The sequence below is a fragment of the Monomorium pharaonis genome, chromosome 2 (assembly GCF_013373865.1).
Source record: "Monomorium pharaonis isolate MP-MQ-018 chromosome 2, ASM1337386v2, whole genome shotgun sequence".
NCBI lineage: Eukaryota > Metazoa > Arthropoda > Insecta > Hymenoptera > Formicidae > Monomorium > Monomorium pharaonis.
The window spans coordinates 32,914,780-32,936,895 of record NC_050468.1 but is presented as its reverse complement, the minus strand read 5'-3'; the positions used below and the strand labels follow the sequence as shown (position 1 = coordinate 32,936,895).

Here is a 22,116-nt window from a genome sequence, read left to right as displayed (position 1 = left end):
CTGATATAATTAATATATTATATTAATCACAATTTTTCTCACATTCAATATAACTTTATAATGTTTACCAAATTTATATTTATTTAAAAAAATTTTTTATATTTATTTTATACTAGTGAAAAACATTACACAATATCTGCATTGATGTTATTGTTCATAATTATCACTGTTCCATTTATAATTATTCCAAAAAATTTTCTCAAGAATTTTAAGTGTATTATTTTTTACATATGCATCATATTATAATATTTATACAAAATGTAGTAATTTGTAATGAGCTTCCTGAGATAAATTTTAGAAAGACCATGATTATTATGATCAAGAGATTTGATCTAACAAGGGAACCTCGCAAACTCGAAAATTCAGATTCTAATGAAACTTGGCATAAATGTAGAGGAGGTGAATACATGAATTTAAAAATTTTTAGTTGGTGCCCAAAAACGGTTTGAAGAGGTGAAACCATCCTTCAAAGTTGAGACGATTTTTGCGGTTTTTCGATATATCTCGTAAATCGTAAATTAAACAAAATATAAAAAAATGTTTCATACAAAAGTTTTACAGTATAAATACCTTTATTTAACTATGCTATTTATTTAAAACAAAAATTTTTTTTCAAAAAATGAATAGCGTAGTTAAATGGAGGTATTTATGCTGTAAAACTTTTGTATGAAACATTTTTTAATATTTTGTTTAGTTTACGAGATATATCGAAAAACCACAAAAATGTCTCAACTTTGAAAAGTAGTTTTACCCTTTCAAACCGTTTTTGGGCACCAACTAAAAATTTCTAAATTCATCTATTCACCCCCTCTACATTTATGCCAAGTTTCATTAAAATCAGAATTTACGGGTTCGCGAGGTTCCCTTGTAAGACATATTTATATAAAATAGGCCATTGTCTTTATATATAAATATGCACTTTAAATCATACTTAATTCACAATCTTTCTTTCTGTTTTTTAAATGTGCTTTGAATATTTTTAATAACTGTGGTCTTTTTAAATGAGTATAAGCGATAGATAGCATTTGCAAAGCTCTAGTTTGTACATGAATGCTACCATTTGTGAAGAGATCGTGTCCCAACTCTAAGCAAGTGCCAAAGTCGCATTCATCTGCAGCTATCGTCGCCAACCTGACGATCTCGTCGAGTTTTGCCATCGGCGTTTTTCTTTCTTCCGAAGTAGTAGCTTCCTCTATCTGCTTCAATATCTTTTGCAAGTCATCTATAGCATACAACGAGATATTTATGTACATTGTGCTTACATAACTACACAAAATGTATGTAATAATTATTATTTTGAATAATTTGAAACTAAAATTAAATTAGAAAATTATAAATTGTGAAGTATTTTTTGTTATATATAGTAGTTCCTAAAAAATTGTGTCAATCAACTTGAGAAATGTTTTTAAGTTTATGTAACATAAAAATTAATAAACATTTAGTTAGATCACAAAATTTGTAGATATTTACTTAAATATGTACAAGTAGATATTTAAAACATAAAAGAATATGTGTAATAGTTTTTCTGTAGAAGTTTCTCAAAATAGGCCATTTTTTCACATTCTAAAACATCCTAGAACATTCTTTTAATACATATCATTAATACAATCCATACAGCACAAGATATTCTGTGAATATCTAGAATGTTCATAGAATTCTAGGATGTTCATAGAATATCTTGTTCTGTATCGGAATTGTATCATTAATGCAATTAATATCATAAATACAATTGTACTTACTGTCTGTCGCTGCTAAATCTCTGTAACCCAATTGAGTTTTCTTATCGTAAGGAACTACAATTCCTGCTTTGTGAAAGGTTCGCGCCACAACCCGTTTCTCTCTCGCTTTCATATTTGCGGTATTTTTCTCGAGAATTATATTATGCTGTTTGGCAAAATTCTTCAATTGTGAATGCAAACGCGTTATGCTGGTCTTCTCAAAAGGATTAGCAGATTTTATTTTATTTTGCAAATAAACACTGTAATTTAAAAAAAATTATACAATAAGAAAAATATAAACAAAGAATAAGTTTATGGACACTAATTTACATTAGATTTCTAAAATGTTCATATTTACTTACTCAATAGCACCAAATATATTTTCTGCGACAGGTTCAAATATACCATTCACATTTGCTTGATTCTTTGCTACAAACACTGGTTTTTCCGCGGCATCATCTCGCCAGTAACCAAAATGTAATCCTTCTTTATCATCACATTTCACAACAGTCTGTCAATATAATTTATATATTGAATCCATATCTTTAGTTTTTAGAATATGTAATACAGTGCGATTTGTATAAAGATATTTTAACTTATTTACCTGAAATTCTGGAGGGTCGTAATAGTATCTCCAGTGTGTCAAATATTTTTCCTTGTCATCCTCGTTTGAGGAAATTTTTATTTTACTGTTTAGCACATTGTATGGACCCACAAGCTTCAAACGAACAGACTTACAAGCCAAAAGAGGATCTTTATCTTTTGATATACTCTTACAAAACTCATAGAATTGAAAAAAATCTTTTGGCATTTCAACTAGAAATAAATCCATAATAACTTTTTCAATATTACTATCAGAAATCAATGTATTTTCAGCTGTGTTGTGTTCAATTTGCTCAAGTGAATTATCATCGTTTAATGATATTTTCTTATTTGATGCTTCTGCTTTCTCATTAAAATCTTCATCATCCTCCTTGTTATTTCTGACATCAGTTCTTTCCGGACTTGGGGAAATATTATGTAAATTTCTATCAAAAAACTCGCGTGTCTTCTGTAATTTTCTTGATGGACTTTCTGATTGTGTTTTACCGTTATCCTTAATAAGATCCTTTCTTTTTTCTCCAGTAGTTATCTTCTCAGTATTTTCAATTTTTTCTTCTACTTGTAGAGTCTGAAACACAAGTAACAATAAAAGCTAGACTGTACATTATTCTAACTAATTGAAATTTCAATAAAAGTACCAAATTTTCCAAAACAAAGTTTTAAACTATACAATTTATCCTTAATTATTTCTTCCATACGTTAAACAATAAAACTTAATAATTCTATCCAAGTTAACAAAATGATACAGATATTATTTACTTTTAAATTAACCACTGAACAAGTTAATTAAATATTAACGTATTAATTAATACTAGTATGTCAATTCTATAAATAGCATTCGCAAGTTCTTGTGTGAATTGTTTTCAAGTTTATTTTTATAAGTAATTATAAACTGACTTATAAACTATACGTTTCAAATATAAAATAATAATTTTCAAATATTAGAAATGAAAATAATCTAGATTTTGAAAATATTTTGTTATATAATAAATGTAATTAGCAAGTTTTCTAATTTACTAAATTTAATTAACTAAGATTGACTGCAATATTTACAGATTATTTATTCTAAGTTAATCACTTTAGCAAGTTAATCAAACGTTAATATACAAATCTGCTGAAAATTTGCTTGTGTTAATTGAAAATTATACGTTACCTTTTTTGGCGGGTGTTTGTACTTGTGGTGATGCTGTGGATTTTTTTGGTAGCATTTAATGCCGTATTGGCAAGGAACTCGCGGATCGTCTTCGTACGCTTGAAATTGAGTGTCCTCATCGTTGTCAGATGACATTGTAAAATATATTACACTGTTTGGCTCTTTATCATTGATAAATTAAGATGCATCAAGATGTTTGCGCGCAGCGCAAAAGCGCATTTTTTCGAGGTTATCTTTGAATGTCTGCTCTTGGCTTTTTGTGGTTATACTATACTGTACTTTCTGCACTAAAAAAAAAGAATTATAATTGAAATCAGAGAGGAACCTGAGAGCGGCCACCGTGGCTTTTTTCGTGCGACCAATATTTGACTAGCATCAGCGCCAAACGTGGATGTAAAGCCCGTTCTACATTAATTGCAGTCGCCAGTTGTAATTTGCAACACCCAATAAATGTCGAGCTTTAACTAGAAACTAAGCGCCTATTGGATGTCGCAAGTCGCAACTAGCTGCTTGCGATTAATGTAAAATAGACTTTACATCCACGTTTGGCGCTGATGCTAGTCAAATATCGGTCGCACGAAAAAGGCCGCGGTGGCCGCTCTCAGGTTTCTCTGTTGAAATATTGAATATTGGAGAAAAAAAGGATGAACAAAACACAAAAAATTCAACATCTCTCTGAAATTCATTTTAAACTGTAATATATTTTTATTGTATAATTTTGTCAGAATTTCTCTATAATCTTAGACTTTTTAAAAATCTATATAATTTTATGAATATTTTTAGAAAAGTCCCCAATTTTTTATACAAATTAATTAAAATACTTTTTAGAAGTTTTCTTAGATTTTAAAGCTTTTTGTATATATGTAAATTAAATTTGAATGTAAGATTTTTTCAGAAATCTTTAATACAAATCCAAAATATGAAAAATTCTTAAAAACACAAGGAAATATTTTTTCCAATAACAAATTGGTGAAAAATTTTCATATCATAGTCTTTCTATTCTTTGTAGCTGAACTTTTTATTCTGTTCTGGTTATTTTTTTTATGCAATATATATCTATAAACCATAAATCTATTACATTTCGAGTATTGAAAGTTTAACATAATCTCTCCAATTACAAAAATCTAAGATTCAAAATCTTTATAAGAACCTTATGAAGCTTTTTTCATCCAATATCCAATTGTAGAATTACTTTATTTATATTGCAGAAAGTATAACGTAAAGTAGTTACAAAGCCTATTTGTTTTAATTATTACATTTGATTTTTTCCTCTCTTTTCCTCTTTGCTACAAATAAGGAAAATGCGTTTAATAAAATTTTCTTGTTTTTTTGATTATACCTAAATCAAATGTATTACATTACTACGCTTAAATTGTGTTTTCTCTTTTAAAATTTAAGTATTTTTGAATACAAACGTTCCGCTTATTACAAAATTGTTTTACCACCAAATGAAAATCTTACATTCCTTAGGTTTTAAAATATTTTCATATCTCGTTTCGTTGAGAATAATGCATGTAATGCAAGCATTAATATAACCATGATCGATCTTTATTATTTAGCAACATTATTTAACAAATTGTATATTTCATACGTACAGTTACGTATAATGTATATATATATAATATGAATATAAAGTAATCATAAAGAATTAATATATTATATATTGACAATAATTGAAATGTAATAAAAATTTGAAACTTCTAGTTATGTTCGTCTAACTAGGATATATTCTTTTTCTTCCAATAATCTAGCAATACGCCCAAATGTATGTTCGCCTTTACTGTTCCTTTTTTTCCGAATATAAAATATCCTTTCTCGATGAAGTTTAAGAATTCTTGGTAAAATACGCCGCAATTGTTGATACTGAACAAATAACTTGTCCTGACTTGTCTTGGCTTGTTCCGACGAACATCACAGAAGTTACTTTTGTCGTATTATAGGTAGGTATCGGCCTCATTATCGTTTCTCTTTAACGGAATGTTTACGCCACTGCTCGTGCTTCCGGTAAGAAACTCTCCCAGTACTTAATAAGTTGATTCTGATGTTGCAGCATTGATTCCAGGTATTCGATCAGTTGCTTCTTGAAATCTTGCACTCTGACCAATTCAAAGCGTTCGATCTCCTCCTTTATCATCTTCGAGATATTGTCGAATTCCTCTTGACCCCTGTCCACTTTCGCCTCCCACTCTATGACCTCGGTAGCCGCTTGGCTTGTTTTGTCCGTTCGACCTGATTGTTCGAGTCGCGCCTTTTGTTCGCGTTTCTTGTTCAACATCATCTGAGCGTGTTGCCAATTTTGGAAAACTTTCACTCTCTCGTGAAAAACATCCTGCAAAATGAAACATATGTAGAAAACATAAAAGTATCAAAAGAAAATAATAAATGGTAAACCAACTTTGATAGCACCAATTAGTGCGACGTAATCCCTCAACATTTCTGCAAATTGATAGAGATCGCTGTTGCTCTGTGTTTTTCTGATCACTTCCACTTTTTCCAGAGTCTCGGCCAATTGCGCCAGAGCTCTGCCAAGAGACGCTCCTGGTTCGCCATGACCAAGAACGGCGATCGACTTTGCCGTAGCACCAGTGTAGTTTGCCAATTCTCTTCTTTGATTCGTTAAAGAATCGACCGCAGAATGCAAGGCGCGTAACTGAATGTCAAGGGAATCTATTTGCGACGTTTTCTCTTCAAACCACTATAAAAAATATTCTTATTATTCTTATTTCTTTCCATACAACGAATCATACGTATATAAACGTAAAATATATACTGTTTTTAAATACATAAAATAAATTATTGTTATACATTTTTATGACACATTATATTACATAATAATAATGTAATGATAGTTTTGTTAATAACAATGATGGAATCAATAAAAAATTAACGATAAATAATATATGAATCGACATGCTGATTTCAAATGAACGTACCTTACCCTCCTATTGTAAGCAACAAAAAATTGTTTCACGATACTTCATAGGAAATACATGCAAGAAGAAATATGTGTTTACATTGAAGAAATCTCACCATATCGCTCTCGTCCATTTTATATGTTATCTTATTAACCGTTTCCCCGACTTTGTTGAAAAGCCGCATTACTCCTTTACCACTCAATGCAGATGTATTGGTGGCCTTAGGCAATTCTACATCTAAAACAAAAAAGTAATGTTCATATTAATTAAAAGAACTTAATTTGTCGAAAATTTCACGTAATTTATTAATGAATATCAATGGCTTAGTTTACATCGTGCATTTGATACGCGTATCAGGTACCATATTCGTATCAAATTCGTACTAAATATTTAGTACGCACGATGTAAACGCTGCCGGATCAATTTGGTACGAGCGTATCAAGTAGGAGTATCGTACTAAACTGATACGCGTACCAAGTGATACAAATGTCGATGTAAACGCATAAAACGCATTTTAGAGAGAATTTAGCAATTGAGCATAACCTCAGTGCTAAAATCTAAAAACCGGTGTGAAAATGTCTTAGTAGGAGACATCAACATGAATTAAATTTGTATTATATTTTTCACAGTACATGCTTAGTACATTCGATGTAAACGCGCCCGTACTAAGGCTTTGGTGCGCACCAAACTTAATACGCGTACTAAGGTTTTGACGATGTAAACTAAGCCATTGTCTTACCAGCTTCTAAAAATTCTCTGAAGTCAGGATCAATACTCAAAACCGGATGTGCAGCTGTTCTGTTCAAATATCTCTCGAGTGCTGCTCTACGCCGTTCAAGAAATTCTGTGGAACTCGAATTTTGTTCTTGGCTTTTGTCCCCAGACATTTTAATTTTTGTCGTTCCTATCAATACAAATTCATGTTTCTAAGATTTTTTTCGATAATCGCAAAAATAAATTTAACATAAATTTTATACGTACCAATTACACTTTTCTCTGGGGCTGGTGGGATTATCCTGCCGTTTCTAAGATATTTCTCTGTCAATTTATCATGAAGACCTAGAAAATCGCTAAAGCGTCGGATCACGCTGAAGTTTCTCTTCTTAAAAATAAGCATATTTGTTCTCGTTTCAACTTTGTATGCAACATAGGCACCCATTCCATCACCTATCTTTTGAGGCGAGGTGACAGTGATTTTTAAAAAAACTTCGGACGTATCTGCTGGAACCTATGTACAAATAAACAGTGTAAAGTTACATAGTTAAAATTAAGCTTATATCAGATTGTGCATCAGAGAGATAAAAATTGGGAATGATGTATATTGTCAGGTTATAGATATTTATAATAACAAACAATTATTAAAGCTCAATTCCTAAAAATTATTATAAATCTTTATACTTTTCTCCCCTAAAAATTCTTAGAAACCTTTGATCTTTGTAAAAAAAGCTTTTTGACAATAATAAAACCAAAATTTGAGGGAAAACCCTTAATTTAACAACTCTGAATGGGAAATGAAGATTAACATTCAATGAATCAGTTATTTTTAATTTTAATCTAATCTCTTTGCAATCTTCAATCTCCAATCCATAGTTTGATACAGACTTTATATATACATACAGAAAAATATCAATTGTAATGCTAAGAAAAGTGATAATTTACTTTTTTTTTTAGTAACTAACTGTTATTTTTAACAAATATTTTTTTCAATTGTTCTAAAATATACTTATTACAAATTTTAGAAAAACTCATCATATATCAAAAAAAAAAAAATGCTTTTTAGATTATAAAATTTTATCAAAGAAAACTCAGAACAATAAACAAATCAAATTTTTGTTTTAATTTAACATTCTTGATTGAATTATATTAAATTACTATATACATTTGAAATTATTTACTCAATATAATATTTACAGTATGTTTTTTTATGTGTTCACAGAAGTTTATTTTAATAGTACTTGTTTCAAATACATAATAAGATTTTATATCAATAAAAAAAATTTTTTTTTTTTGAAAAAAAAAAAGAAGAAAACTATCATTGAGTGATCATTTTTTTTAGTACAAAAATATTTTGCTACATGTATTAATGTGCAATCTAACGTAATCTACCTCTTCTAAAGATCGAGAATGAATGATGTTCGTAGACAATGTGTCTGCATTGTCATTGATAGGAACATCATGAAGATCCCCAATATCTGTGTTCATCGGCCCCAGGGGTGGACTCAAGGGACCCGGCGCTGGGCTGGACATCGAGGAGAACGAATTTTCCTCTGGCATATCTCGCAAAGATAGCTTTGGCAGCTCTGCTTGAACTTTGGACATTCCGTTGTAAGGCGAGGCATCCTCCAGCTGATTCTGCTCCTGCAAACACGTCAACATTCCTTTCCAATTTACAGCAAACTCACAAATTTCCCTCTTCCCTTTCCCATCCTTCAAATTTTTGTTATATTACTTGGTGCACTGCGTGATATCGAATCAAAATACAAAGCTGACGTGTATCAATATCGAATCAACAGAAACGCATCATATATTCGTCTTTCACGGTAGAGAGAACGTACGCTCGATCGTACGCGATGTAGCTTCGACAAGTTTTTAATTCCCGAGGAGGCACGTCTTACGATTATCGTGAATTTACGAGCGAGCATGCACAAATTATTCTCAGCAGCATCGCGATACGCGAGTTTGTCGGGATTGCAATCCGCGTTTCCCCCCCCCCCCGTGCCCCTCGTGACGTCTCGATCGCTATGGTGATACCTGCACCGCAGACGCGAAGATATCCTCGTCGTCGTCCTCCAGGTCGTCCAGCTTGGCCTCGTTGGTGTCGAACAGCGGCGGCGATTCCGTCATATCGGCCATCTTCCTCGGCTCTGTCGTTCTGTCAAGCAGCGGCGGCGACGGTTACGTTTCGTGGTCGCGGATCCGCCAGCTAGCCAGGGATCGGCCCCCCTGACGACGATTACGCTGACACGACGTCAGTTATCGCTGTCGGTATCGATGACGGCTGTATCGTGGCTCGTATGGAGTGTACACAAGCTACTTCCGCGCACGAGAATAAGACCGAACTGTTCGGTTCGGTTCACTGTTTGCTTAAAATCCCATTATTCCAATTGTCGGCCCACTCTTGGCCGCGTGTCACTGTCAACGTCAACACCACGGCAGGCCGTGCAGGTCCGTTCGTTTTAAAGGCGTTTCCTGCCCACCCAGAGTTTGTTCCTTCAGCCAATGTATTCTAGCGTATATAGAAGAAATATGTGTGTATTTACTTTTTTCAAATTTGAAAGAAACATTTGAAAGAAAAGAAAAAGAAGAAAAAATTCTTTGCGCTTGCTAATATTTACATAGAAAAAAGTACAAGACTAATGCTTAAAAAAAAACAAAACAATTCAATTGGATTATATTTTAGGGCGTCAATTTCAAACGCAGGAAGTATATGCGACAAACACATTAATTCCTACTCTATTAAATATATTTGTTTTCTGATGATCTATTCTCTTTTTCTTATTTTTATTCTATATAATTAGATAATTATAAATATTTGTCCAAATGTTGCAAAAGAAAAAATATGACAAGATTTAAAGTCTTTTATTACATCTATTATATTAGTGTAGACAATCGTAATTTACGGCATCCTTATAATAGAAATATTAGAAATGCGACAGGATAATTTTCTTTATGCATATGATTATGCAGCTACAAGATAAATAAACTCTTAAAATGCAAGTAAACCGCGCATTTGCACAGCTCCATGCCCTTATGGAAAGAAACTACAGCCAATAAATATTTACAGTTGTGTAGTTATTACAGAAAGGATCACAGTAATCTGTAATTATTACACGCTGTTGTTACTACAGTGCGTGAAATCCTTGTAATACGGAATACACGTCTAGCCCATAAAGTGTGTAAAATTTACTACACGTGTAATCCATTACATGTGTAATATACTGCACGTATGGTAAGTGACATAATTGTGTAATAGACTACACGTGTAATCCACTACATGTGCAATATATTACACGTATAATCTACAAAATGTGTAATACACTACTACATTAAATGTAATGCCACCAGCAATCCATGAAATTTGAGATAGAGTCTTATCAATTAAATTATTTCCATAATTATTGTTTGAAATTTATTAGATTTATTGTATCACTTTTTAATCACATTGGATGTACCGGCTATGAACAATGTACACATTTCATACACGTAATTTTTAAATAAATGATTTTTTCCATTATTTTACATTATATATCTTTTTCTATGTAATTATTATATACTTTACAAATTATTTTTCTGTAATCCGCTGTGATATTACAGGCTATTATCCTGTAATCTCTCTGTAATATATTAAAGACAATATATTAATTTGTAGGCTAGATATTACAGATTATTTTCCTGTAATCCGAGCGTGTAGTTCGAAAATATTACAGAATATTACAATACTTCAGCCTGTAATTTCGTGTAATACTTTTATGTAGTTCCTGTAATATAATTTTTTGTAATCCGCTGTAGTTTCTTTCCGTAAGGGCAGTGTTATTCATCTTTCACATTTGAAATTGAAATAAATACATACATTTATAATAAAATAATATCTTTTGAAAAAAAAAAATTAGAAAAAGAAAAAAAAATTGTCTTGTTTATTATTTAAGTAAAAGAAATATATATCTAATGAATTAACATTTGAAAAGAAAAAAAGGAGAAATAATTTTTTTCGCTTGCTATTCACATAGAAGAGAGCACATTATTGCAAGAACAGCTAAAAAACAAAATTGTTCTTTGTTTTTCGCAATAAATTAAAAATTGAATTAAAAAATAATGCTATTTTTTCATAGTGTGTTTTGAAAATATAGCACTTTATCTTATATCGTAAATAAAATTTGAAAGTTACAATTAAAGTTTATCATTTCTTAAAAGCACTTCATATTATCAGTTGTTAATAATCATTTCTATTTATTATTAATACACAAGCAAAAATTATGTAACACTTTTAGCAGTGCTAATTAAGTTGTTGTTTATCCACACTTATCTACATTGATTGCGATTAAGATAGTGATTAGTGATAGTGAAAGTAAAAATTAATTTGATAGATATGAAAAAGAAACATTACACAAAAAACAAATACTTCATTGACACAAAAATAAATTAAAAAGCCAAAAATCAAAATAAAAGAAAAAAAGATACATTTTATATCTTAAAAAGGGAGTCTTAGTCCAACATAGATTTACATTTTATAGTTAAACTTTCATTCTTTTAAATTTACTTTTAAATTCAATGTTACATGCCCATTTCAAAAATTTGCAAAAAGTACAGTATGTATGTGCACACGGTGCACTTGTCAGACCGGACTTGGTGGTAGAATAGAAATCTTCCGTATCGACTGTATCACGGAATGCCGCGGCGCGATTAGCGAACGGATTGGCGAGGGTGGGACGAGGGAGGAAGGAGAATGGCGACCCCCGGACCCCCGCTTTCGCCTAACATCTCACGATGGTTGAATCAGCGGCGGCGGTGACGCGTTGCTTGGAGTGGAGTCACTTTTAGAGTAGCCGAGTGCGTCAGTGTGTCAGCGTGCTGTCATAAATATATGACAGGTGGTGTCGCCGCGTGATTTCACATCCGGGCGCCACTTCATCTGAGTTCCGCGACACGAGAGGAACATCTGCTATCAGATATCAGTGGACCGGACATCGCGATCGGTGGAATATTCGTCGATCACGCTACTTCGCAAATCGCTAAAAAAGGGACCTGGGAAGATGCAGGTTAGTAATTTCTTGTTTTTCATTTCGATCGAAAGTAAGTGAGAGAGAGAGAGGGAGAGAAAGAAAGAGAGAAAGAGAGAGAAAGGAAAGAGAAAATCGCGCAAGAAATGATCGAGAACACGCCGAGAAATTCTGCCTTTCCTTGGACGTGTGCGATCGAGAATTCGCGTTTAGTTGTGCTTCATAAATATGCAACAGGCGCTGCGAGTCGCGGAGGACGCGAGATGCTTTTGGAATTTCCCGCTCGTACTTCGTTTCGCGCGGTTGCGTGAAGAAACTTCCGGGTGAAAAACGTACGAATTAACAAAAATATATATATTAGAAAGAAAGAAAAAAAGAGAGTGAGAGAGAGAGAGAGAGAGAGAACAATTTGAAATAATTTATTCGACGAAGAAAGATTCGAGAAAAGTGGAAAGAAATCTTAAAAAGATAAGTAATTGAATTAAAGAATAAAAAAAGAATTTACAAAATTATGAATATTAAGTTTGCGGACACTTTTATGTGTACATATTTTTGTAAGAAATCTACAAATTACACGTGTATTGAAAAACATTCAGAATTAAAGAATAAAGTAGAGATCCAAAATCCTCACGAACTTTAACTGTATCATCTCTCCGTTATTTTCAATAGAGCTCTCAAATCTCTGTAACTTTTAATAGAGCAAGAGGAAGAATAAACAAAAGGAATAGATGCATGTCCTAATTTTGAATAATAATGTAAAGATTATATTAAAATCATTGGAAATTTTTTAAACAAAATTTATAATTTTTGCACGTTCTCGTAGTGGACATTGAAGTGTCGAAACAGTGATGACATGAGTATTTTCAATCATTTGTTTTATTAATATAATTGTTTAACAATCAGAAATTGCTTTTAACATATGTGTTGTATATTTAAGAACTTAACAGACTAAAATTGAACCTGTTTTAATCATTTAAAAAATTTAAAAAAAAGATAAATGAAAAACTTGATAATTTAAAAAATCTCTTTCTGATTTTGTATTTCTGTCATAATTTTGCGGAATCAATCTCTATATCGATTCATTTCAAGTCACTTTTTATGGAGAAAGTCAGTTTTATTTATTAGGCAATTATGAATTGTTCTTCGCAGTCTCGAAATTAACTAAATTAGTATCGCACATATTTCAATACTATCTAGTTACTCTTTTCACTTGATTGGTACGAACTACTAATTTTCAACAGTTAATTAAGATGATGGCTACGAAAGTAATGGTTAGTTAAATTACTGGTTAGTCATAAAGACTAAGTATCAAAGTAATAACACTTATTACATGTTCAGAGTAACAGTTAATTAGAAAAGATCGATGGATGAATTATCTAATTTTATAATTAAGAACATAATCTATGTAAACGTATAGATTTTTTCAATCTCCGGTTTTAAGTTTGGGCTTATTTCTATAATTTTTAAGTTACATGTAAATTGTCTCAAATAAAAAACTTCGCAAAAATTTAATTTTAACATGAAATAAAAATCTCTACTTTATTTTATAATTTCGAATATTTCATTATGTCCGTAACTTGCGGATTTCTTAAGAAAACATGGATACATAAAAATATCCGCAAACTTAATATTCATAGTTTAAAAAAATAAACTATGCAGCATAATAAAAGTATTTATGTAGTGTTATATACGTGCGCTTGTGAATAGAGTTTATTTAAATTAGATGTAAAAAAATACGCGCGTTATGTAACTTATGCAATGTTAGTAATTAGAATTACAAATTTTGTATTATTTGTTTTTAATTAGTCATAAATTGACATGATATGAAATTAATCTATAGATGTAAGATTTTTTTATGGAATCTATGAATTTTACATATTGTTTTTTTATTTTTTTGTTTTTACTGTAGAGTCATATAACTGCGTATTTAAACTTTAAAAAAACTTTTACTACGGTTTATATATGAAGTTTTTATATTTATAACACGCGTACTTGAATATGTGTTTTAAAATTTATCATAAAACAAAATAAAAGCTTAGTTTAAAAGGTTTTTCAGTCGTTTGATAATAGGAGTTATCATAAATACAATACAAGACCTTGCAAAATTATAATTTCTTTGAAATATTTTAGATGAAATTATCACAAGTAAAAATGTTTTTATTTTATAGTAAGTAATAATTATGCACTATAACTAAAACATAGACGCAATAAAATTAATAAGAAATTTTTTAAAGGTTTTCAGAATATTAAATCGCTTATTTGTTACACACACAAATTCACAGAAATATAAATATTTTTCTGTTGGTATTAAATAATTTAGGAATGAAAAAGTTAATATTCTTCGGCGATAATATTCTATATAATTTAAGGCAAACTTTTTTCTAAATATTAAAAATTAAATAGTTGCTACGTAGCAAGTGATTATATAAAACCAAGTATAAAACATTATCTTTTTTATTTACTTTTTTATATTAGACATTACAGATATTTCGCGTGAACAATTCTTATTTTTTATTTGTTAAAAATAAATTGCAGTGATAACTTCTTTTCTATATGAATTATCACTTGCTAACTCACGATGACACTCGCTCACAAAGTTAGCGCGCGCAGCAAAAAGGTCAATTAGCATCGCGGAAAAGAGTTGACAACATTTTGATACATTCGAATATTTATTCAATGTTTTTTTTAGAAATGAACTCTAGCATATACAATCTCTCTAAATTTCTTAGAGTGAAAATACTGCCACTCCAATTTTTCGAGTGATTTTTCACTCAATTTCGAGTGATTTTTCACTCTTAAAGAGTGGCAGTGACTCTTTAAGAGTGAAAAATCACTCGAAAAATTGGTGTGGCAGTATTTTCACTCTAAAAAATTTAGAGAGATAGATACATAGATTTGTTCTTTTATACAAATTGTTCAATTTTATTTGACTCTTGTTATTTTACTTGAACTTCCGGTTTATAATTTTCCCTTACTCATCCGTATACTTTTGTAATAATTCACTTTGGTGTAATTAAAAAGACCAATAGTATGATATATACTAAGCGGTGACTGGGCAAAAAATTAACTCAGCAAAATTTACATTCTAATTTCAAAACACATTTTGCCGTAATCTGTGATATATCATTTCAATAAACACAATTTATGACTGTTTGTATGCGCTATCTAACGTCAATTAAAGTTATTCTTTCTGTCTAGATGTATGTATGTACAATATACTACAGTATATGACGCATGCTATCACAAATATCATTATGCAATTATGAATACACTACTCGAATATATTCATGTCGGTATTTTCAATTTAGCCTTGAAAGTTGAAAAGTTATGACAAATCCCATTAATATTTTTATTAAAGATTAATTCTGAATTAATAAACAATAAAAGTTTGCCTTAAACAATAAAATTTAACGTCAAAAATGGTTTGCTCGTGATTTCTAACAAATAAGAGAGAAATAAAACTTTAGAATTTTTTTTAAATTTTCTGTTTTCGTATATATTAGTCAATATAAAATAATATTATAGAATAAAGAATCTATTGATTATATTAAAATTTTATTTATTTTAATTATATTAATTTCATAAAACATAATATAATATACAATATATGTGACATTTGTAACATAAATGAAGAATTAATTAGGAATTAGACTCGCGATAATTAAATCAGAAATATATATATATATATATATATATATATATATATATACACAAATTCCGAGCTAATACTCTCTCTGATGTTTGTGTGTGCGCAATAATATATTATTTAAGTGAAAATTACAATTTCCAACGTATGCAAATCCACCGCATTTCTATCTTGAAATACAGTTTGAGTAATTTTAATATAATAGATAGATTTTAATTTTAATTGATGCTGACAAGCATTAATAAACTTAGAATGTTATATAAATTAATTAATTTATACTTTTTATTTTTTTTAGATATAGTATTTAATAATTATTATTGTTACATATAACAGTTAATTATTATTTGAATTAAATTAAATAAAGCAGTGACAAAATGTCATTAAACAATATTTCTAAAAAAATGTTTTTTACTTTTTACTTTATTCATTTTTATTTTTATATATGGGAGAGAGAGAGAGAGAGAGAGAGAAATGTATTTCTAATATAAGAAATATACAAGTATTTATATCAGTTTCAATATAACCATATAAAAATAAAGAATGTGTATAAAGAATAAAGAAAATATTGTTATTAAAAATTTGATTAAAATTAATTTTGGTATTTAAAATAATTAAATGTCGAAAATTATTATTTTTTCGTTTTTTGGAATTACCAATTTAATTGTTATAAGTCAGTTAGAATGTAGTTATTTAATAAATTTTATTTAGCCTTGTGTTATTAATTTTTTTACATCAAAATAAGTATCACTATTATTCTTTACATTAAATACACAACCGATTTGAAATCACAATCGATTTAATGATTAAATCCAATTTACTCTCTACAAAGTAAACTTTTCTCTTATTAATAGGATAATTTTTATTAGTTTTAACGAAACAAATAATACAATTATATACTAATATCAAGTTGAAAAAATCAACAAGCTTACATATATTATCCAGTTTATAATTTATTATTTCTGATAACAAATGGAGCGATACAATATCTAATTTAGTAATTTTTCTTTATAGATTTCTTCGTTTATTAAATCAGAAAAGTACATATATGAAATAATTCCAATTTTAAGCCAACACTGGATGTTTGTATGTGCACAATATATTTATTATTTAAATAGAAATTACCAGGTTTAAATTCTGACTGAGTTATTTTTCACAATAATTTGTTTAGGAGGTTTTTGAGAAAATGCTTGTCAATATTATTAAATGCGTAATATCACAATTATATTGTCCGTAAATTTAGTCGCATTTTGACTTCATATAAAAATTATGTATTTCAAAATCGGCAAATATGCAGCGCGCAGTGAGCTGGTGATTGTAAAAATACAAACAAAAATATCATTATTAGACACCAAGAATTGTCTTGATCGCGAAATGGCATTTTCTCGTGTTTCTTGTAATATTAATGAAATATCAAATCTTACAACCTGACGTGTATGAGCTAACAAAACTAATGTCGTAATGTCGTAATGTCGAGCGAACTCGACAGATCTATCAAACAAGCTCGGAATTAATTCTTCTTTTCCTCCTCTGCAACATAAAGATCCCGAAAAAGGTCGAATGAGGGCAGAGAGCAAGCACATCTGCACGGCGCGGCGGCGGCGGCCGTGGCGCATTTTCGGAGCCGACCGAATCGACCTCGTTCACCCCGGGGTCCGATGAAATCAAGAGGGGGCTAGAAGATGCGAAGGCCCCCTTCCCCCCTCCCCCTAATAGAGAGAGGGTCCTGCTCGCACAATGCGCGACGCAACTGTAAAACGTGAACATGCACAGTTACATTCGACGGCGACGACGACGACGTTGGTGGTGATGGTGATGGTGGTGGTTGGTGATGGTAGTGGGGAAGCAGGGTGGGTAGAGAGAACATTTAATTTGAACTTGCGAGGAAGTAGTTGATTGGAGATGCGAGGTACGAAGCTCGTTGGCGGACGAGCAGTTGCAACTCGGCCGCCGGTCTCGTTAGACCTTCCGGGAGACCCTCGTTATTGAGAATCGCGATCGATTCGCGTGCACGCCGGTTTCTTTTCTCCTTCCTTTTTACTAGGCCACGAATCCCGGCAATGAGCATAATCGATCGGCCTCTTTGTCTCGCGCAAATTTGCAAGTTCCATGTTTATCGAGCAGCCACGTGAGTTACGATGAGCGAATACTGGTCGGTTCAGTCGCGATGATGAATTCTAAACCTTGGATTTGAACGCACCACTCACAGGTATTTCTTCGAGATTATTATCGGGAATTGCGGATGATAATTTGCCGTGTGCTTAATCCGCTTCGTAATTGTGAAATTTCACTCTAAACTCGGCTCTGGTTACGTGTTATTGGGATGTGTATGTCTTTCTCTCTTTATAAAGCGCGCGCGCGTTATAATTCCCTTATATTTTTTGTTTACTTTTTTTGATGGAATTTAGTTACGTTTCAAAAAAAAAAGAGAAGAGCGGATACATACATATATAATATAAAATATAAAAAAATGAATATAATGTACATGCAATAATAAATATACGAATTTAGTACATTTGTACACGTAATTCAGTCTCATACATAACATAATTAACACAATATAGCTCGAATTTTTAATTGTATCCACTATTATGATTTTCAAGAATATTTGTCTGGCGCGATTGTCATGTACTTTTTCCTTTTCACCTTTTTTATTTCTCGACATTATCGCGACATAGTAGTTTGGTTACCGGTACTTCACCAAACATTGGAACCGACAAATTGACCAGAAAAGTATTTTACTTTTCATGACATTAGAACTATGCACTATTCGGTGTATTGAACAATGGTGTCGATAGCACCTGACTTGCACGTTGATAGATAATTCTATTTATCAATAGATAGAAAGCACATGATCTATCGTATCTTGATAACTTTTACGAGAAAAATTCTTACCTTCTAATGTTTTTTGACATTGCAGTTATTACGCAGTTTATCGTAAATAATAAAGTACGCGCGACGCATTAAAAGGCTAATGAGATCTTTGCCAATTTGTCAACTTTTGAATCAGATTGTGGGAATCGTTATCTGCTAACCTGTCGAAATTGATCGCGCTTTTGTGCAGTAATATTGCTTTCAAGACAGTTTAACTATCTATTGAATCCTTTACTGCCGTCAATACAGACGAGAGAATTCAATGAAATATTTCTTACGGATACTTTACATCCAATTGATTGCAGGTCCCGGTTTTAACATTCGAGTCTAAGTGAAGCTTAATCTGTGTTTACGTTCCATAAATATAAATCTAATCTTGTTTGTGCCACACTGATATTTGTGTGAAAAATTCTGTCCATCAAGCTCATTGTTTATTCGCAATTTTAACATTTTTTTGTGAAGATAAAATTATTTATTTTTGTGATTAATAATGTAATCGTAAATTCTCTTATAACTATATTCTGTTATACTTATTAAAATTCAAACAATAAAGAAATTCAGAGTGGAGATAATCAAAGAGGATCGATTTCTCTTCAAAATTAGGTATTACATTCGCAATTGCATTTTGTACTTCTACAAAATTGCATTTCCCCTTTTTAATGGCAGAGATTGTATCTCATCGTCAGTGAGCGCATGTGCGCGCGACGATTAACAATGCATGGATACAAATAGCGCGCGCGAGTTTGGGATTTTTCTGCAAATATATGCGGCGAACGTAAAAAGATTGAAATTTATCATGCGAGATGGAAATAGCGGCACGCGCGAGCCTTTCGAATTGACGCGAGTAATGAAAAATGACGCGCAGAAAGTCGCTGGTACGCGTACACAACGTTGCTACCTCGCGTTCATAACACAAAATACCCCTCGATGTTGTCCAATGGGGCCCCTCCCCGTGATCGTTTTCTCCCTAATTATTTCATAGTGGATGACCGAGTTGGACCGCGTACCTAGTCTCCCTCCGTGAAACGCGGATATATTATCGCATTTTATAGCGCAAGTGTCGTTAATCGATGCACCCGCAGGCTACGACGGTGTCCGATTAACTGCCGGATTTTTCACTCGACTCTATTTACACGCGATGGACGAAAGATTGCGTCCTAGATTTACAATAAAGTCTCGAGCTCGCATTATGATAAATTGTAAAAAATAATAATAAGTACGAAAAAATCAGCTAAATTATTGTATTTTCGCGCTTCGGTAACATTGGACGGAATTAGGAAATAACAATTAAGAAGAACTTTTTACTAAGATTCGAGAAACTGAATTGTTTAAATAATTACAACATTTAATTTTCAAAAATCAGTTTTAAATTCATCTTAATTTGATGCAAAAATTTGACTGTTAACACAATTGAAATAAAAATTTAAGAAAAATGTTACATTACAAATTTTTAATTGAAAAATTGAAGATTAAAGTCGTGGTTTTTAAGATTGAAGTCGTGATTTTACAAGACGTCTTGTATATTAAACGAGGATTCAATTTATTTCTGACTAGTAAATTTAGTTAAAGATTACCTCCAAGTGACGGATGGGCTAACAAAGCTGGGAGCGGATAAATGAATAGAATATCGGTATTCCCTTTGCTTTGAGTAAAAGAATCGGGAGTTACTTGGACTGGAAACACTTGATCTTCTGGAAGGCTGTGGGTGTCTGCAGATAATCCAAATTTTTAGAAATACCCCTTGCTAAATACACGGAAGAAATTTGTGTTTTTGAAAAAAAATACAAGCTCAAATTTGCTGAGTAAGAAAGTTGCCTATTATGTGGGATAAAAAGTGAAGACAGTCTATACATTTTATGTCATTGTATCGATATTTTGCAAGAGTTACAGATCCTAAGGCTATACGTTTTTCGATCCTAAAGATCTAGAAAAAAAAAGAAGGTACGTGAGCAGCCTCATAAGAGAGAGAGAGAGAGAGAGAGACTGGATCTCCAGGATCTGTGAAGCTGGCGCATAGCACGACATTTTCCCTCTAAAGTACAAGAAAGCAATAAATATTGTTATGTTTAATATCAGTTCCAGATAGTACTGCTAGAGTTTTACCATTATGTGTAATAACACAAAAAATTTTTTACGATTTCTTCCTTTTTTCTACACTTTTAATATTAAACACGGCACAACACTTGGACAAAAAGTATCCGTGCTGAGCATTTATGATAATTCTAGCGACAATTCTTGATAGACACCAAATTATTAGAGAAGATTAATTTCAGAAATGATCTATATAAAAGAACAGACTAATTAACCATAGATATAGCATATCTAGACCGAGGATTGTCCCAAATTTCGGGAGTAGAGGTAGGTCTTACGTACAATATAAGATATATTTCTTACACGCACCTGCGTGTGAAGGAAAAATATACATCTTATATCGTCCATCCTTTTCTACGTGCGCCCATACTCCCACTCCTGAGATGAGGTGGTTTGGTATTAACTTATCAAAAGATAGGTGTGCCTTGACAGCTCTTATCAATGTTTATTTGACATTCAGTCCATACCTGTAAGCAAATAATACTTTGTGGTCATACTCACGTCGACTTCCGAAAAGTATACACGCTTAAACATTGCTCTGGATATACTGGTCACTTTATCTCTGTACATATTTTATGTAATTACACACAAGTAAGTGCACTAGGTTTTTGATAGACTCACTGTTTATAGTGTGTGTTAAGTTAGCTCCCACACATTCAAACTCGGTAGTTCTAATATGAGTTCCTGTTTCATTTTGAAGAGATAAAGAATTCTCTGTAGTTTAAAACGGAAATTAAAATTTTTTAAATGAGATTCTAACATCTTATTGAAATTTCAAATCGAATAGTTCTAAATGATTCAATATCTTCATTTTGCGATTATCTAGAGTTCCTGAAGCATAAAAAAAATTTTGATTAGTTAAAAAAATTAAAAATGGTTAAAATTCAATTTTAAGATACAATAGTTCTGAGATGTTTCTATTGTTATTTTACTTATTTCAAAGAGTTCTCGACGAATACAAAAAATTAGATACAAAAATTAAAGAATTATGGACTATAATTTCAAAATCAGTTAAAAATGACATGTATCTTATCATGTCATCTAATTGCTTTAACTTGTAAGACTTTTTTATCAAAAATCGAAAATTATCCAAAAATGTAATCAGAACTATTCGGAACTTCCAAAAATTCTTTGATCATGAGACTTGGAAAATTTTGCGATTACCGTTCTAATATGTAACAGTATCTTGCGGATTGTTGATCCAATCGTTTTCACTTGTAAGAGTTTTCGTCACTCGTAAAACTCATCGAAAACTGCAGTCAGAACTACAAACCGTTAATCAACAGAACTTTTTTTCTAAGCTACAGAGAACTCTTTATTTCTTCAAAATAAAATGGGAACTCATATCAGAACTACCAAATTTTCATGTGCGGGGTCTAACTTGACACACGCGACTAACTGA

At 31.3% G+C, this 22,116-nt stretch overlaps 3 protein-coding genes across 5 annotated transcripts in view; 1 reads left to right on the top strand and 2 right to left on the bottom strand.

The window, feature by feature from the left end:
* Window positions 1-842: 842 nt before the first annotated feature.
* LOC105840578 (histone PARylation factor 1) lies at window positions 843-3,995 on the bottom strand. Its single transcript, XM_012687543.2, has 5 exons — window positions 3,475-3,995; window positions 2,323-2,889; window positions 2,081-2,229; window positions 1,740-1,978; window positions 843-1,222 (listed from the first exon to the last, which is right to left on the bottom strand). Exons 1-5 carry the CDS (start codon window positions 3,607-3,609, stop codon window positions 921-923), a joined length of 1,392 nt encoding a protein of 463 aa, XP_012542997.1. The 5' UTR covers window positions 3,610-3,995; the 3' UTR covers window positions 843-920.
* Window positions 3,996-5,000: 1,005 nt separating this feature from the next.
* On the bottom strand, window positions 5,001-9,510 carry LOC105840583 (sorting nexin-2). Of its 2 annotated transcripts, XM_028194086.2 has the most exons (8): window positions 9,141-9,508; window positions 8,496-8,747; window positions 7,371-7,617; window positions 7,129-7,293; window positions 6,505-6,626; window positions 6,408-6,416; window positions 5,870-6,169; window positions 5,001-5,803 (listed from the first exon to the last, which is right to left on the bottom strand). In XM_028194086.2, the coding sequence occupies exons 1-8, from the start codon at window positions 9,240-9,242 to the stop codon at window positions 5,456-5,458; spliced, it is 1,545 nt and encodes a 514-aa protein (XP_028049887.1). In that variant the 5' UTR covers window positions 9,243-9,508; the 3' UTR covers window positions 5,001-5,455. The 2 variants fall into 2 exon arrangements, with proteins under 2 accessions (XP_028049887.1, XP_028049888.1); XM_028194087.2 differs by lacking the exon at window positions 6,408-6,416 and having other exon boundaries at window positions 5,456-5,803; window positions 9,141-9,510.
* Window positions 9,511-11,867: 2,357 nt separating this feature from the next.
* Window positions 11,868-22,116, top strand: part of LOC105829990 (phospholipid phosphatase 2) — a 36,552-nt gene continuing 26,303 nt past the window's right edge. The window contains exon 1 of one of the 2 annotated variants that reach the window (XM_012669091.3): window positions 11,868-12,145. In XM_012669091.3, coding sequence (XP_012524545.1) covers window positions 12,140-12,145 — 6 coding nt within the window. In that variant the 5' untranslated portion in view covers window positions 11,868-12,139. Of the gene's footprint in view, window positions 12,146-17,517; window positions 17,959-22,116 lie in introns of those variants that run through there. The other variant, XM_012669092.3, reaches the window with a different exon arrangement.

Bases quoted from the DNA above. Each gene is read 5' to 3' on its own strand.
- LOC105840578 (XM_012687543.2), bottom strand. From the start codon at position 3,609: ATGTCATCTGACAACGATGAGGACACTCAATTTCAAGCGTACGAAGAC. The intron at 2,890-3,474 runs GTAACGTATAAT...CTTGTGTTTCAG, and splicing joins ACAAACACCCGCCAAAAAAG to ACTCTACAAGTAGAAGAAAA. The intron at 1,979-2,080 runs GTAAGTAAATAT...TTTAAATTACAG, and splicing joins AATATATTTGGTGCTATTGA to TGTTTATTTGCAAAATAAAA.
- LOC105840583 (XM_028194086.2), bottom strand. From the start codon at position 9,242: ATGGCCGATATGACGGAATCGCCGCCGCTGTTCGACACCAACGAGGCC. The intron at 7,618-8,495 runs GTAGATTACGTT...ATTTGTACATAG, and splicing joins ATTCTCGATCTTTAGAAGAG to GTTCCAGCAGATACGTCCGA. The intron at 6,627-7,128 runs GTAAGACAATGG...TTTTTGTTTTAG, and splicing joins CAGAGAATTTTTAGAAGCTG to ATGTAGAATTGCCTAAGGCC.